We start from the raw sequence: 17,968 nt of genomic DNA, 5'->3' as shown, positions 1-17,968 counted from the left end.
CATTTCTTGTCGATATTACAGATCATCTCAATGATTTGAACTACCGCTTACTGGGAAAAGATCCACTTGTTCATAATCTTTATTACTTTATGAAAGCTTTTGAGACAAAATTAATTCTGTGGGAAGGTCAGTTGCTAAATAAGAATTCCACTCACTTTCCAAAACTGATGGACTGTGTGAAGAACTCAACAACATGGTATTCAAGTAGTTATGTACAATGCATTTCAACTTTGAAAGAGGAATTCAAAAGCAGATTTTCCAATTTTCGTGAAAATGAAGTTTTTATGAGAATGTTCTCTTAGCCATTTTCAGTAGACGTTGGAAGTGTTCCAACTGAACTTCAAACAGAATTTATAGATTTGAAATGTGACTCTGTAGTAAAATACAAGTTTCTTGAAAATCCTACATTGATGATTTTTATTCAAAGTACGTGACCAAAGACAAGTATCCAGGAATTCATAAAAATGCACTCTTCATATCTTCTAACTTTGGCAGTAGCTACACATGGGAATAGCTTTTTAGTAAAATGAAAATCCTAAAATCAAAAACAAGAACACAGCTGACAGACAGACATTTGGAGGAAACTTTACAAATTGCAACAACACAGATTAAACCAGATATTGAAGCCTTAATCAAGCAAAAACAATGTCAAATTTCACATTAAAACTAAAGTAACTACCATCTCCTGCCAGCAATGCAAGTTTTTTTTTAAATTGTAAATACATTTTGTAACATCGTTCTTTAAAATCATTTAAAAAATTTTTTTCATAGTTAAAAAAATTTGCAAAACTTTTTAATTCGATTTCCATGTGAATTTTTGGAACCAATGTATATATATATATATACAAATGTGTAACACTATCTCTTCGCTTATAATCAACTGTAGTCAAACCTTGCTTTTTTATATAAATTTTCTGACTACACTATTTTTTTGACATACATGTGGTGTGCAGATTTTTGTGAATTTATTGATGTGGAAGGATAACGAGAAAGGTTGAAAACCAAATTTCTACATCAACATCTAGTATATATCCCTTTTCTGAATTTTTATCCATATTTTCCAATAAATAAGGATCTTCCACCCATTTAAATCCACTGTAAAATAAATATTGACTCATAGCCCAATCATATAAATTATTAATATCTAATTACATTAAGTAGTTAAGATTATTATTATCATAACTTTTCATATATTTATTATTTGCTTTTGCATAATTGTTGCAATATTGTGATACTTCACCTCTTACTTCCGCTTCTATCGCTGAAATCATATTAACATCACTTAACAAATCTAATTTAATTTTAGTTATTTTTTAACATTGCATACCAAGATGATCCAGGAGTTGTAAAACACTAAATGGGATCTAATTTATATGTTCTCAAACAAACATCTTTAAAATTTTCAAAAATATCTGCTAATATTAAATATATAATATTGAATATTTTCCTAACTTTTTAATATTAAAAGCTTTCCAAACATTTTGTGCATGATTATAATCAACACCATCTATATCACATTCATTCAATCTATTGTAAAATTCTTTCTAAGGTGGTAACTTAGTTTCTTTGTATTCTTCTTCAGAATCCATATCATCATGAGGACAAACACCTTTTTTTTTTTTGTCATTAAGTCTAAACAGGAATCAGAAAAATGTTTTGCAGTTTCTTCAAGTAAAGATTTCAAATATTCATGTCGGTTCCTTTAAAATTATCAGCTAATTCTCTTAAACATTTTGTCAAATCATTTACACTCCCATACTCCCAAGCATAAATTTAAAAGAATATCTTAATTTTAACCTCCTGGAGGTTTTGAAAAAGATAAGGTATTGTTTTGTAAAGCATCAGCAGCTTCATCAACAAAGCTTTTGAAATGTGTGGAACGTTTCTTTCACTGAATGCATCAAAAGCATAAAGTAGTTTTTTAACCCCCCCCCCCACACACCTGCGGAGAATCATCATAACTGGTTAGTGTTGGCTGTAAAAGTATCAATCACTGACGAAGATTTGCCCTTTGGTAGTTTCCAAGAAGGTAATATATGTTAGTGTTTCAAAAGTGATCCAACTTGTAACAGCAATTGTACACTTTAGTAGGGGATTATGTACCAGATTTTGTGGGAAAACTGCAAATAAAGACATTAAAAGAAAAGAATTATAGATGTTTAATTTATTTTCTGTTTATAAATCTGCATTTTTATCTATGCATGTATATGTGTGTGTACGTGTTTATATATGTATTAAAATTTTTATGAGCAATCTTTATGAATACGGCCATATCAAAATATTTTTGTGTTTCTAATATCATTCACTTATTATTTAATTTACCTCTTATAAATGATTGTTTGCCTAGGCTAGAAGGAATATTTTCTCACTGAAACAATATGATTTTCGAGGTTTTCCTTATTTTTTTTAATAAAGTAAAAAATAAAATTATCTTGGGAACTTAGAAAATTTCTTTTATCTTCTTTTTTTCTTAGAAAATTTATTTGCAGCTTTGGGTATTTTTCATCCAGAGTATATTTGAAAACACGGATATGAATAATATTTCACACTTTATTTCATATAATAACATAACTGTTGAACAGAATATGAAGTAAAAAACTTGTTTATTTGCCTAATCATGATCACAGACATCTACGTTTTCGTCACGCAATTTTCCACTTTTGTGTATAGGAAAGACAGAAGTTTATTGTGTCATTATGATATTGCTTTCTTTAAAATCTATTCCACTACCTTTTTTTTGGTGGGGGGCTAAGAGCAAATAAACAGTTGCACTTAGAAAGCTTCGTGTTGAAAAATTATAAGAGCATTAATAAAATAAATAAATAAAACGGATTTTGATGGATTGATCCTTCTGATTTTATTAGTCCTTTAATTCTTTCTCTCTCTATATTTAGAAAGAATTAAAGAATTATGCAGAGACACTAGTCTAATGCTCTTGATGCTCACTTATTTTTTTAATGTTATTTAATTTGATTATGGCAAAGCACTCAAATGTTATCTGCCTAAGGATAGGGATGTCCTTCTGGAGGAATTTATGAGGTAGAATTGGCCCGTATACACGCTGAATGTGGGGAAAACAAAGAAATCGCCTTCACACAGTGAGCTCATTTGCCAGGACTTGAATCCTGGGCCAAATTACCAGACTTTCAGAGAATTCAGATACTTTATTGCTCGTCTGCTGATCGGCCAATGCATTTTATGCAAAATGAGTTTAATATGTGCAGTCAGAAAACTGAAAATATTTTTTCAAAATATTATAGTTAAATAGAGGTAATGCATAGTTTTACTAAACATTTTCCATTAGTATTACTTTCAGTGTAGTTACCTAATACAGAAACATTATAAGTTTACAGAAATAAAGTTTTATAAATATTTATATTTGTTTTTCGATATATTTAATTATGATTATTTCCCAGAATTCAATACATTCTTAAATATCATTTTTCAGTATAATAAGATGCAGTTGTTTTTAAAGGTAGTAAACGGTGAAAGTTTTGAAATATGCAAAGAAAAAAATTATGTTTGCACTAAACTGCAAATGATAACGAATTTTAATATAAAATTGTGTAGAACTGATCATGATTAGATTCATTTTCCTTCAGTTAGGTTTTTCTCAAGAATATTTATGTGCTAATACACATGCTCAAAATGTGAATATTAGAATTTATGTAAAACATGCATTGAAGCAGAAGTAAGCTTTTCCACTAATTTCAACGAATACCCGGGATATGATCACAGTCTATCTGAATATTGAAGAAAGTCTGGGCACCAGGTTTGCTTTCTATAGGCTTATATTTATTTATTATTAGGCTCGTGTGGGACTGCTATTTATATATATATATATATATATATATATATAATGTTTTCCCCACCTAGGGTTTGCAAAAAAAAAAAAGATTTAATTTCCATAAAATATAATACAAAACGGACATTCTACAGAAAAACTGAAGTGTAGTACCCTTTTTATTCACCAAAATGCACAATATATTTCTATTTCAACTAAAAGAAACAAAATTAAGTTTTGTTCACATAGCTGGCTGGCTCAGTTAGAAATAAATATGTAATCTTTTCTTTCTTTCCTCTAAGAAACTAAAATTTAACAAGATACTTTTTTTTCCAAAATAAAATGCATAATTTATTCATTTTCAACTAAAAATAGTTTAAGACCATAGACTCCAACCTTCAGCAAACCTTGTCAGTAGTCAACGCGCGAACGACATTTTTACAACTCTGAATATGTGCGCGTAGCGTATGTTGTAATTAAACATTCATTAATTTTAAATTAATAATTAATTGTAATCAATTTTATAACATTTAAAATGCATATACATATAAAACTGAATAATTAAAAATATACCTTGTAAATTATATGCACATTTAATATGAAATTTTCTTTTAACTCCTCAAGCATTCACTAATAAAAAGTACTTCAAATCACTACTAATCATAGAAAAAATCAGAAGCTATAAATCATATCTTTATTCTGGACATGATTTCTACAGGGAAATAAAATTTAAATAACCAAGAATGATACATATAAGTATTAAACAAAATACGCATAATTTATGAATGCAAAAATTTATATGTAGCATGCTTAGCAAGCTTAAGTTCTGATTTTGAGAATGTTTTTTTATAACACAGTTCTTCATTTGCCTGCATATTTATTTTTTCAATCAAAACTGCTTCAAGAGTTTTAAGACCTAAATTTGGTCGAAATTCCGTCTGATTTTTTTTAACAATAGAAAAAATTCTTCCGCAAGCTGCATTTGAATGAGGTATTATTAAGACAGCAAGCATTACAGAAGGCAATACTTTGTATTTAATACACCCATTCATATTTTTTAATTTGGCAATTTCTCCCCATGCTATATCAATACGCAAATCTACAATTTCTTTCAAATCATCTACTTGATACATGGAAAATTCAATTTCTACTTGATTAAGACATTTTTCATCAATAATGGATGGAAAAGTATTCATCAAGTAAAGAACAGATGAAAATGAGACTTCAGTTCTCAAGTTGATGTCAGCAACTTCAGCATGTTTTAGAAATGGATCACTCAGTGGAAATTTATCAATTATATATGAACATGCAGTTACAAAAAAAGCTCGCACAGAATTGAAAAATGATTTCACTTCACTTTCATTCAACTTGGCATTTTTTAAATATAGTCTTGTTTCCGCACCAATCACTAAATTTTCATTTTCTTTTTGTTTACTATACTTCTGAAATGGAATAGACGTTAGAGTAATATCTTCATTTTCTTTAGAAATTACTGATGGTTTTACGAATCTAACAAATAAATTCATTAAAAGTTCAAAAAGTTCTCTTCTCAATTTATGTATATAAGGAGCTTGTTGTTGCAAATTAATATTTACTGTTATAAACAAAGGCAAAGTATTTTTCAAAAATAACAAGTACAATTTGGTGGTCGGTGACGGTAAAATTTTTTTAATGTTTTGCAATCTCTTTCCTTCATTCTCACTGTTATCTGGTTTATCTCCAAAAAAATTTATCACAGCATCCCACTGTTCCAAAATCCTTGTTATAGATTCTAAAAGAGACAACCATCTCGTACTGCAATATTTCAAAATTTTATGAGATTTTGCATTCTGTCCCAAAATTTGTTGAGCAACTTTGAAGCTATACTTCTGTTTCGAACTTTTCTTCAAGTAAAAATATATATCTATTATCAACATTTCAATTTCTGAGCCAATTAATTTTTCAGTAGCTTTTTTTGCAGCTATATGCAAGAGGTGGCACGGACAACCTCAACCTCGGGTGATTATACTTGGTTGATGCATTTTGATAAATGATGCTACACCTTTAAACTTTCCAATCATATTACTAGCATTATCTGAAGAAAATGATAAGCAATTTTTCCATTCTAAACCTTTGTTTTTAAAGTTTTCATTTATACAATTAAAAATACCTTCTCCTGTATTATTCGTGCATTCTAAAATAGAAATCAATGAAGTAATTATCACTCCCTTTTCTTTACTGTAGTATGTTATAACCAATGGGTACAGTTTGTTATCATTGTTATCATTACTTCCATCAGTACTTAGAGAAAATGATGTACTGCACACTGATTTTATAATATCAGCAACAGTATTTTCTGCAAGCGTTTTCACAATAGCAGCAGTTTTGGTATGACCGCAGCTAAATTTTTTTGCTATGGCAGAATCTGGAAACATTGCTTTGAAAAGCTCTTTGGAATGATCCGAAACAGAAAGCGGTAGATTATGTTCAATTAAAAAACGAGCAAAATAGCATTCGGCTTTTATAGGATCTGTTTCATCATCTTTTATTAAGAAATTTGTTATTTCTTTAGGTTTTACGGTGCCAAGTTCTATATGCTTTTGAGAAAACACATGCCGTTTACAGTCATCTTTTCCGCCATGAGCAACTGAGAAGTCTTTGTTGCATACACTGCAGTGTGCGTGATTCACAGAAATTTCGGACGCTTTAATGCATGGAAATTCTGAAGAATATGAATCTTTAAACTTCTGCTTTGATAATTTTGGCTTCTTCGTTCGAGGCAGCATTATGATTAAAAATCTTTCACCTGATTCACAGTTCACAAGACACACGCTAAGCTCTCGCCGTAAACTACACAATGCAGACTAAACACGCATCAGCGAGGAACCTGGGAGACAGACAATTGGGTGGAACTATTGATAAGTCGTTAACGGTTGGAGTTACTGATCTAGGATTGGCTAATTCTTCAAAACTAGGAACGCACTCAACACGTGATATATGATAACACGAGTATTCAGCCAATCATCGGATGAATTAGTTGGTTCCGTTTTGCGTACTGGTTCTCCTGCTCTTGTTTCTGTAAAATCCGTAGTTTTTTCCATACTTTTCGTAGCTCGTAGTTTTTCATGAATTTCCGTAGAAACTACGGAGAATCTGTAGTAGTTGGAGTCTATGGTTTAAGACTATTTAGATATTGCACAGTATAGGAGAGCTATATTTTGCAAACCTATGAGGGCTACTATCGTGAAAGGCTTTCTAAGGAAAACTGGCTTTGCACAAAACACCTATGATGCAGTCAGCCCCTTCACCTATGTTCGAACCTAAACCAAAGTATCAGTATTTAGCAAGTGTTTTATCATTCGAATATTAGGAAGGTTCAACTAGATGAAAACAACTCAAATATTTTATCCGCATACAGTAGTTAACTCGAGACCTGCAATAAGATAATTCTAGTCTTACTGCATTTCTTGTGCTCTGCAGTTAGCTAATTTTAATGCAATTAGCAGGTAATACCGATATTGGAAAAATTTAAATGTTAATTGCACTTTTGAATTTTCTTTCGCATCGTTCTAAATTTTACAGTGTGAATCCATTATACGAACAAAAACAGATAATATGTCCAGGGGGTCCTGACTCGTGGGCAGCGGGAAAGAAGTCTTTTTCATCAAAGATACCATATGTATGAACCCTTATTCATCTTTATTTCTAAAAGGGAATATTGCACACTTTAAAATCTGCAGGGGGAAAAAAATCTACCCTAATTTCGAATCATTCATACGGCACATAATGATTTATATTTTAAATAGTGGAAGTAAATGACACTACTGAAAAGAAAAATGATTATCATACAATATTTTTTTAAGTGATATATTCTAATATTTCTATGATGATGCTTAGGTAACCCTAAAAATTATAGTTTCTTATATTTTTCAGCACACAGAAATTCAGCAACTGCCTAAACAATGGCAGATTACAGAATAACAAAAAATGACAAGTACATTAAACCTAAAACATATATTAACAAATAGATTTTCATTTTTTGCATTATGCTAATTTTTCTTTTGCACAATTTAAGTTAAATTAATTTTACGGAAGTGTTTACACAAATATACTCTTACATAATTATAACTTCTGTGTTAAAAAGTAATACTTCTGATCACATACCCCAATTTCTTCTTTAAGAGAATTTTGATCAGGTGGCTTCACATTTCTGGGAGCTGTTCCAACAGGCATAACAAAAACATGCTTATCAGGTGTTAAATTATCTGATGCAATTGTTGGATTTACATATGCAGCATCTTTATTTACTGAAACTTCTTTGCAGCTTATATTTGCATCAGAACTTGCATTCATATTTGGTATATCTTTGGCAGCTCTTTCGTTTAGGCAAGTTTTAATTTTTGATGTTTTATTAGAAGTACGGCCATGCTGCTTTCCAGATACCTAAAATAAAATAAGGTATTTCATCACACAAATTTTGCATGGAAGTGCAAATGAAAGAGATAAGGTATGGTGATAAGATAAGAATGGCCGGACAGAAGTTAAGCTACTAGTACCATCTATAAATCTAATTCACCAATAGAAGATGTTTTTTGAATAATTTTGGCTGCAGAAAAATGGAAAGTGCGAGTTTCAGACCTATAGGAAAAAGGATACAGAGGATTTCTGCTCCCTTTTTTTTAACATATGCCTCATGTTCTTCACAAAATTTTAAAGCACTCTTAGACTGTCCATTGTAAATTAAACCACACTGCCAAGGAATCCTGTAAAGTTAATTCCTGCAAATCCGGAATGGGATCGTTAAGTATGGAATTAGGGAACCTGACTAACAGGAAAAAAACAACAACCCAAAACTTAAATTTCTCTAAAATACCGCAATTTTATAGCTAGTAGATGTAAAGAAAGGAATGACAACAGAATTACTATAGTAAATTAATAAATGTAAAGGATTATGGTAAATTAGTAAATGTATAAAGGATTAGTATTATATTATATTATATGAAAAAAAGTGAATCATATAGTAACTATAAATTATCATAGGAAAATGGAAAATTGCCAAATAAGAAAATTAACGAGTATATGCACTGATAACAGCATTGAAATCTGCAACATCCAATTTGAAAGATAATTAGCTGAAAATGGAATGATTGTTGAATGTACAAATGCTTACACTCCAAAAAGAGAATGGTGTGTGTGAATATTTTAACTGAACAGCATTAAATGCAGTTCAAAATATGCTTAATAATAGTAAAATGGGAAAAGAATGAGGGCGGAAGCTCTTTAATGTTTTTCACATACTTGGAATAGGGTATGTCGGAAGAATAACTAAACCTCTTATGAGATCTTCCTCAAAAGAAAACCTAGTGCTATTTATTTTAAAGCACTTGAATATAAAAGCATATACTGGCATACCAAAACAGATTAGAAATAATTTGCAAATGAGATGCAAAGAAGGAATCATGGTGGGATATGCCAAGCAAATTAGGGGGTACAGAATCTGGCTGCCAGAAGGACAGAGATGAAGATTAAATATAGCAGATAGTATCATGGGCCAGAAACTTAAAACTCAGTTTAAAGAATCAGAAATGTTACCAGAATTAAATGAAGAACAGGAAATTTCTAAAAAACAGAATCATTAGACAACAAATCTATACTGAAGAAAGTTTTATCCAGACTGGCAAGGAAAAGCAGTTAAGAGGCCAGGTAGGACATACACAGATATATATTAGAATGTAGAAAAAAGCAGACACATTTATATCCTTTAATGACATTGAAAAGTACCATGAGGCTAGAAACATTAAATTTGAGAAACAGATGTTTGGCTTTAGTGGGGAAAAACGAATATTTTTAAAAGTGAATTTTGTATTAAAGGATGTGTGAAAATTTTCATCCTGCAAAATTTTAAAGAAGCATGAAAATCTGCAAATGCCACAGAATGGGATAAGGCAATGAGGGAAGAAACTGACACAATGAAGGAAATTTTTGGAATTGAGAAGCCAGAGGGAAAAAAAAAAAAAAAAAAAAAAAAAAACTCCAGCAAATAAATGGGTCTACACAATAAAAATAAATAAATAAATAAATGAAAATAATTAAGAAGTTAGATTTAGAGTGCCTCTTGTAAGGATTCAAGAACATGAGAACGGAAGATTTTGATGATGTTTATAGGTCAGTTAAATTTTCAATCATATACGTATTTTCCACAATATTAGTATGTTTAAATGAATGGACTAACTGTCAATTAGAAGCATATTTATAGGCAAAGCTAAATGAGAAAATATACATAACCCAGCCAGAGGGCTTTACTGGAGGGAAAAGTAAAATTTGTTTACTATACAAGGCCATTTAGAGTCTGCATCAACAAGTGCAAATGTTTTTATGAATTTGAAAATACGCCAGAAAATTTAAATTTTCAGGAAATACAATGGTGTAATTTTGTGTATGAGAGCCATATTGTAATTCTCTTATTAAATGTAGATGATATTGTAACTTTTAGTAAAGATTAACAATGTATACATAATCTCAGAGTTGAGTAAATTTTCTGGTCTTAAAATATTAGGCAGAATTAGAGAGTTAGTCAGAAATGAATTCCTAGAAAATGCCACTGGGATTTTTACACATCAACATACATGCATCAAAGAAATTTTTGAAAAATTTAAACACTTTCCAATACCAATAACTTCATTTCCCATAGCCAAAGGCTCTATTCTTACAAAGTTAGTTAAAAAAAATTCTGTGATATTTGCAGATTGTCTGTCTACAAGTGCAGAAATTGATGAAATGCGTAAATTACCCTTTAGATATCTATTGGGATGTTTAGTTTTTGTAGCTAATAGGACTAGGCCTGATACTACATAATGTGGTAAATATTTTTTGCAATATGAGGAGAATCGTGGAATTAAACATTGGGAAGCATTATTAAAATTGCTTGGTTACCTAAATAGTACTAAATTATACAAATTAAATTTATTGAGGAAAACATCTAAATGTATATTGTTATTTAGATCCTGATTATGCAAGTAATTGGGATTGGGTGGATTCATAGTATATTTAAATAAGGTACCAATAATTTGGAAAACTTAAAACAAAAAAGTGTAAGTTGTAAATTTACCCACCATGAAGGTGGAGTACATTGCCTTATCAGATGCAGCAAAGGAGTTGCTGTGGACAAAATAATGTCTTAAAAAAGATGAAATCTTAATGTTCAGTTTGAAAGAGTGTACACTATTTGGTGATAGCAAATCTGCCACTGATTTTTTGACGTTACCAATAGAAAATGTTGAATTTGGCTCATTTATGTACTATATGACTTTATTAGAAGATTGGCAAGCAATGGAGTGTTCAATGTCGTCTACCAAAAATTAAATTATGTAGACTTATTTGTAAAAGCAATCACTGTTACTGATTTGAAAAAGTTTTTAACTGTTTAGAGCAGGGGTTCTCAACTGGTGGTACAAAAGAAGTAAGTATGGTGGTATGCAAAGAAGCAAGATATTTTTAAATATTAAATTTAAAAATTAAAACCCCAACATCTTGATTGAGTTTTTTCTCTAACACTCGTAAATTTATGCTAACTGAGCTTTGTTCAAGAATGGTGGTAGTAGTAGTACTTTGTAGTGGTGATATAAAAGGTTTTCAATTTTTGTTTAGATGGTACGTGTTAGTCAAAAGGTTGAGAACTGCTGGTTTAGAGTATTCAAGAAGACTAGTATTCTGTCCAAGTTACAGAACTGAAATATGTAATTTTTGCAATTACATTTTATTAGATTTTTGCACAATATATGGCATAAAATGATCTACATACTCACAGTACAAAATATAATAATAAGCATAAGAAAAAGGTTCATGGTGTACCTGCTTATTTTTAGGCTCCATAAAATAAGTCTGAGCTACTTCAAAAACTTTATTCAACATTGTTGTCATCTCAGAAGGTGTTTCATTCTCCTCAGTGTTAGTTACAGGAGTTTCAGATTGTTCAAATTCATACTCTAAAACAATGGTAGATGGTTTTCCAAGCTAGAGAAATACATTAACATTCATAATATCTAAGAAAGTAATTCAGTAATAACATTTGAGCATTTAAATAAAATAAAGCAAATAAAATTCTTTTCAGTTATCAAATTTCACTTGCCCTTTAATGCTTCACAAAGAGCTTAATTTATTTGCAAAACAATTTAGAATTCAATATTTCAGCATTCTTTATTTGCTTCAAAAATATTAATGCATTACTGAAGTATGATACTAATTTCATCTTAACTCAAATGTTGCCACAGATCTTAAAGGAAGTGTCAGTTCAATTACCAGTTAATAAACAAATTCACAAATCTGAACAACTCTTTTCTCCCATATTATGCAATATTTTACTTTTATATTATATATGCTGATCCCATTCAAAGTCCCTCTTTTTGACAGAAAATTTTATTTCAGGTTAAAAATACTGTGCTATGGAAGTTGTGAGGTTACATCACAACAAAAGACGGTATCTTGCTTTATGTGATTTAAAAAAAAAATAAAAAAATGGAAATTTCACGTTCAAAGACTTAAAACCATAATTCAAAAAGAATATGCCAAGACTGATAGATGTAAAGGCAATATCAAAATCTCAGATCATTCAATAAAGTCTATAAATATCGTCTGCAAGTTTCCTCTACAAGTTCATTTGATTATTACTCAAACACAGTAACATGTTTAATGTGCCAAAGACTGCATGTAAATGAATTCTGTAACACGTGATGAGAAGAAAAACATTTCCCCTAATTCTAAAATGAAAACTAGCTGGATTTAGCCAGATAAAACTACAGGCCATTCACAGGAGTGATTCAAACACAAAAACTAGATGAACATAGTAACATTACTGGGAGTTATTTCATTTAGATAAAATGGTATTCCCATCTCACATTCACTCCCATGAAGTGAAATCTGTGTCTTACCTGGTTTTGTTACATTGACACAAGCACCAGTAGAACACTTTTCTTACAATTTCATGCTCCTCCATACAATGTGCATCCATTCTATGAAAAAATGCAAAACAAATAAAACTGAACACACATTTTCCAAACAGTCTATTTTTGCATTCTTCTTATCGATTCCTGCTTAATGACACAGGTCCTTAACACCCCATTCTTAAAACTTTTAAGAATTTGGAGCTACTGCCCAAGTCTCTATCTCAAAGCTCAAGGTCTTTAAAAAAATTGCTCAGAATTTGATAACATGACAGCCCAGAATTATGCAACATAATGGCCCTTATTGTGAAGACTATATTTATTTTTGGCATTTCCGAAGCAACAGGCACTTGACTTCAAACCAAAGATAACTTTTGAATCACTCCAGAAAACAAAACAATGACACTGACATTCACCTCTCCACATCATGTTAAGGAAATTTATAACAATGTATAAAGCTTAAATTATCTAATGATTTATCTTACAAAAATAGATGACAGAATTATCAAAATAAAAATTAAAACGTATGGATGACCTGATCTGATTAGCAGAAATATCAAGCATGTAATTGTAAGAGAAATTTGACTTCAATTATGGGTTTAATGTCTTGCTAATCCAGATCCCTTTTTCTGAAGAAATCTAGTCAACAGAATGAACATAAATAAATGAGGCTAATAGTTTTTCTTTGAACTCCTCTTGCATGTAAAATTACAATAAGAAATATAAAAAGTTCAGTTCGTAAAGGACAGAGTACACACAACTCAGATGCATGATTTGGTTACTCAGATTTTCTCATTTAATACAGATTATTTGATGCTGAAACTTGAGTACTCATGCAAATTTTCAAATCTGGCTTCCTAATACCTCACACGCAATATATATTTGCACTTGGGAGTGTCCAAATACCATTACTACATTTATTATTAATAATTAAAAACTAAATATAAATATATGATGCAGACACCATGATTTCCTTGCACATCCTATTAAATTATATGCAATTTTTACTTCATTTAAATTTATTTCCTCGAATTTCATTAGAGATATATTTCTCATTCAATTAATTCAGTTCTCACTTCGCGGCAAGGCAAAAATGCTTAGAAATTCAAAGCATTTTCATTAAAAATTGTAAAATACAGGGGGAAAACAAACGGTACTTTTCCATTTCGCTGCTGCAAATCTCGCCAAGCAGACTTTATTGGTGACAACACACAGTATACACATAAAAGATGCTAACAAATGCTAGTTCTAAGAATTTTTTATTTTGAAGGCATAAATATTTTAATATCATTTAAAATTTTGTAAAAAGACATCATTTAAGAATTTACTATGCTTTCAAGATACAACATCCTGATTCGCCGGTTCATATCACATAATCCCAAATGATCTTATTTCACGTAAACTACGCTACAAAAATCTAATTCTCTCATTAATTATCTACATTAATTTCAATTTAAATCTTAAGATGGAATACAAGTTTAAATGCAAGAATTATTTCAATTCGTTTGAATAGCTTACTCAGAAATTATGTAAAACCACAGTTCTTTATTTCGCTAGTGCATTCTCATTAGAATTGATGAATTTAACCCTTGACTTTACCTTTTCTATATTTTCAGCTTCGGGTGAGCGGTATGATTGCATTCTATTTGACTTACTTATCCCGAATGGCCTTAGGGCATAAAATTGAACTATCTGGTAAAGATTCTATGTAATTGTATGCCAGTATTAAAAGAAACAATCAATCTTATAAGAAATGGCTGCAACTTGTTTTGAAAATGAGGCATAAAAAGTTACCAGCAAGGATATTCTGTTTAGCAAAATGGGAAGTACCAAATAAACAAATACAGTTAAGAACAGCTTTAAAAGAAAACATTTGCAATTAAAATTAGAATTTCTATGCAAAAAAAAAAAAAAAAAAGCAATTCAGCCATCAGGCAGGAAGATTTTTCGGTGCACAAAACTGAAAGTTTACTTTTGATCTGCCTTGGCACAAAGACACTGAAACTGGTGCACAAACAGACTTAATTCACTATTCTACTAAGAGTTTCAAATGTAAACAAATGGCAGCCTCATTAGGCTTAGCCCCACTTAAATTTTTAATAATTCTACAACTATTGCATAACTATTAACTAAAGGCATGAAAACTTTAACTAAAACATAAGAACAACATAATTAAATCAATTTTAAAGCAAAAAAAATGCAGAATTTACCACCATGTAAGAATAAAAAAAACTGAGCTCACCAAGCCAAATAACAAAGTGAATATATGTATATTTATATACCGACTGCAACTAAACAGGGAGGTGCACAACTAACTACATGATAAAGCAGTTCCATATACAACACATTTCAACGACCTAAGGTTATTGCTTTTAAATTGTACAAGATGTGTATGTACATACAGATATGATGAACAAAATCTCTTCTGAATCCATTTAACAATCCATGTTGGGGACGGGGAAGAGTTCTTTAATCTGTGCATATGTACAGGTATCACACAAAAACATCATTCAAATGCATACTTTCGTTCAAATACAATATAAGAAATTTTTCGTGATTGCAACAAACCCTTTTCTTTGCACAAGGAAGTAAAAATGGAAAGTATCTCCTGTAATACAAAGTTACACACACCAACAAAGCCACATTATACCATGTTATCTACAGCTAAGTAAAAAATTTGAAATCAATACTCTTTTATGCTATACATGTAATTTTAGGTCTGAGGAACTCAAAAGGGCAAAATGATAAATGCACTGAAATGAGACTAAGCTAACACCATAAGATTGCACTATGAATCTAAAAAAGTCTCCAGATTAAATACAAATTAAAAAAAAAAAAAAAAAAATCAAAATTATTTAACATAAATCTGAAATTTTATGAAGTTAAATTCAGATCATCACTTGAATAGTATATATTACCTATACATGACACAATTGCTGACCTATGGTAAAATAGTAATATGCTTACACAGTGATAATTATTTTAAGTTATTATTATTAGTTGTTTTATTAAGCGTTAAGCTTAATTTGAACATTGCTCTAGCTTTTTTTTTTTTGATTGATTTCACATATATTCACTCTGAGCAGATTGTTTTGCAAACTAACTGCATGTCAGAGTTTGAAAATTATACAGGTTAAATTGCCATGCATACCTGCCTAGTGGAGTGAATGCCTGCTGTGCTGTCTCAGAGAATTTAGCTGCAGTCTATATTTGTTAGAGGCTGTAGTATTTGCCATTTGTGGCTGTGTAGTGATTTTAAATGATTAGTTGTGAGAAAAAATCAGGCATAACGTTTGAGAAATTTGTTCTCGGCAACTATAATGCTATAATACAAACTGTCTAATTTATTGACATTAATGCCAAAAAGTGAATAACCTTGAGTTGTACATTCTGATAACAGTAATTCACCAGCAGTGAACAAAGTTTTGCTGAATGTTTAAGCTGTATGCAAATTGAAATTAATCAGGACAATAACTTGCCAACAACTATAAATGGCTCTGAATGAAGTACTATTAGTTAGGCATACTTGTCAAAATATATTTATAGCAGAGTTATACATCTAAAAAGCTCATTTAGTTTCAAATGATGAAACAACAATTCAGACTTTTGCATTTTTGAAGTACAGGGTTCGTGCATGTTTTAATCATATTAATATTTATTGATCTATAATTAAGTTCATTACAACACTTTCACATAGCACATTGTTTATTCCACACAAACATTAACTGACAATTACTTCACTTCAGTTTGACCAGCAACTAGTGTGTTGCCACATACATGTAACATCTCCCCTCTTTCCTCTCAACTCGTAGGAATCAATGCATTACATAATTATCATATTTGGATAGTTGATATACATTACGACCACTTCTTGTTTTACATACACAATCCCAATTAATATTATTGCTATTATTTTGATGGTCAGGATCATTATGTATTTTTGGATGTTCACTACTTATATTTTCCTCATTCTCATTACATAGATCATAATAGTCTAATGTCACTAAATTCTGATTTTTAGTTTTTCTTAAATGGAATTTATTCCGTCTAATTACCCTATTATCTTTTGTTCTAATCCAATATGATCTAGGAGCTGAATGCTTTTTTAAAACTTAGCAGGCTCCCATTTATTTTCCCATCTCAACATTACCTTTTCCCCAGGAATAAATTCAGGTCTTTCCCTTGCATGCTTATCATAATAGATTTTAGCCTGTTTCTGCTTACTCCTCACCTTTTCTCTATATTGATATTTTACAGTTGGTTTCAATTCTGTTTGTGTAATTGGTAATCGTGTTCTTAAATTCCTACTTAATAGCATTTGACTTGGTGATAAATTTATACCTGAAATTGTAGTATTTCTATATTCCAGTACAGCCTCATTTAATTTCTCTAATCCTGCTTTTCTAAATAAACTCTTAGCTATACCTACCAACCTTTCTGCAAATCCATTGGATTTAGGATATCAAGGACTGCTAGTGATTATTTCAAATCCCCAATCCCTTGCAAAAATCTTCATTTTCCAACTATTAAATGGTACGTTATCACAAATTAAAGTTTTGGGTATTCCATGTGTTGCAAATATCGATTTCCATTTACTAGTAACTTCCACTGCACTTTTATTTTTTAGAGGAATTATGTCTACCCATTTAGATAAGTAACAGCCTATTACTAGATAAGTTTTCCCTGCATACTCACAGATATCAGCACCAACCTTTTCATAAGGTAAACTGGGAATTTCATGAGAAACAAGAGGTTCTTTTACTGTTCGAGGCCTGAATCTATCACAAATTAGGCATTTAGAAATCATATTCTCAATGTCACTGTTGATTTCTGGCCAAAATAGCACTTGTCGAGCCCTAGCTTTTGATTTTTCAATCCCACAGTGAGCTTCATGCAATAATGTTAACATGCACTTTCTTAATGCAACAGGTACTACAATTCGATTATTAAAAAAAACTAAATCTTGTTCAACACTCAACTCATTTTTAAATTTAAAATAAGATCTTGCTTCTTTAGGAACTTTATCAACACTCAAAGGCCATCTATTTTGACAATATTCTTTCACTAGCATTAAGCCTTCATCTTCTAATGTAGCTTTCCGAAATTCCCTTTTCTTACTCTCAGACATTTGCAGTAGTTTTGTTAGTATATGAACAATCTCTGTCATATCCATGTTTTCATTCGTGTCTGTATCAATAAAGGAACGTGACAGTAAATATGCAATATACATATATTTCCCTGGCAAATATTTAAGTTTTAAGTTATA

The 17,968-nt window shown here is 30.5% G+C and overlaps 1 protein-coding gene across 2 annotated transcripts in view; it reads right to left on the bottom strand.

Moving 5' to 3' along the window:
• The window catches only part of crm (cramped chromatin regulator), a 233,351-nt gene that overhangs the window by 80,788 nt on the left and 134,595 nt on the right, over positions 1-17,968 (bottom strand). For both annotated transcript variants that reach the window (XM_085808035.1, XM_085808036.1), the window contains exons 11-12: positions 11,615-11,776; positions 7,928-8,206 (exon numbers count right to left, since the gene is read on the bottom strand). In XM_085808035.1, coding sequence (XP_085664161.1) covers positions 7,928-8,206; positions 11,615-11,776 — 441 coding nt within the window. The remainder of the gene's footprint in view (positions 1-7,927; positions 8,207-11,614; positions 11,777-17,968) is intronic.

This window comes from Stegodyphus dumicola, chromosome X1 (assembly GCF_044657685.1).
Source record: "Stegodyphus dumicola isolate Sdum_Otavi_A_Nest chromosome X1, ASM4465768v1".
Lineage (NCBI taxonomy): Eukaryota > Metazoa > Arthropoda > Arachnida > Araneae > Eresidae > Stegodyphus > Stegodyphus dumicola.
This window is presented reverse-complemented; position numbering and strand designations above follow the sequence as displayed.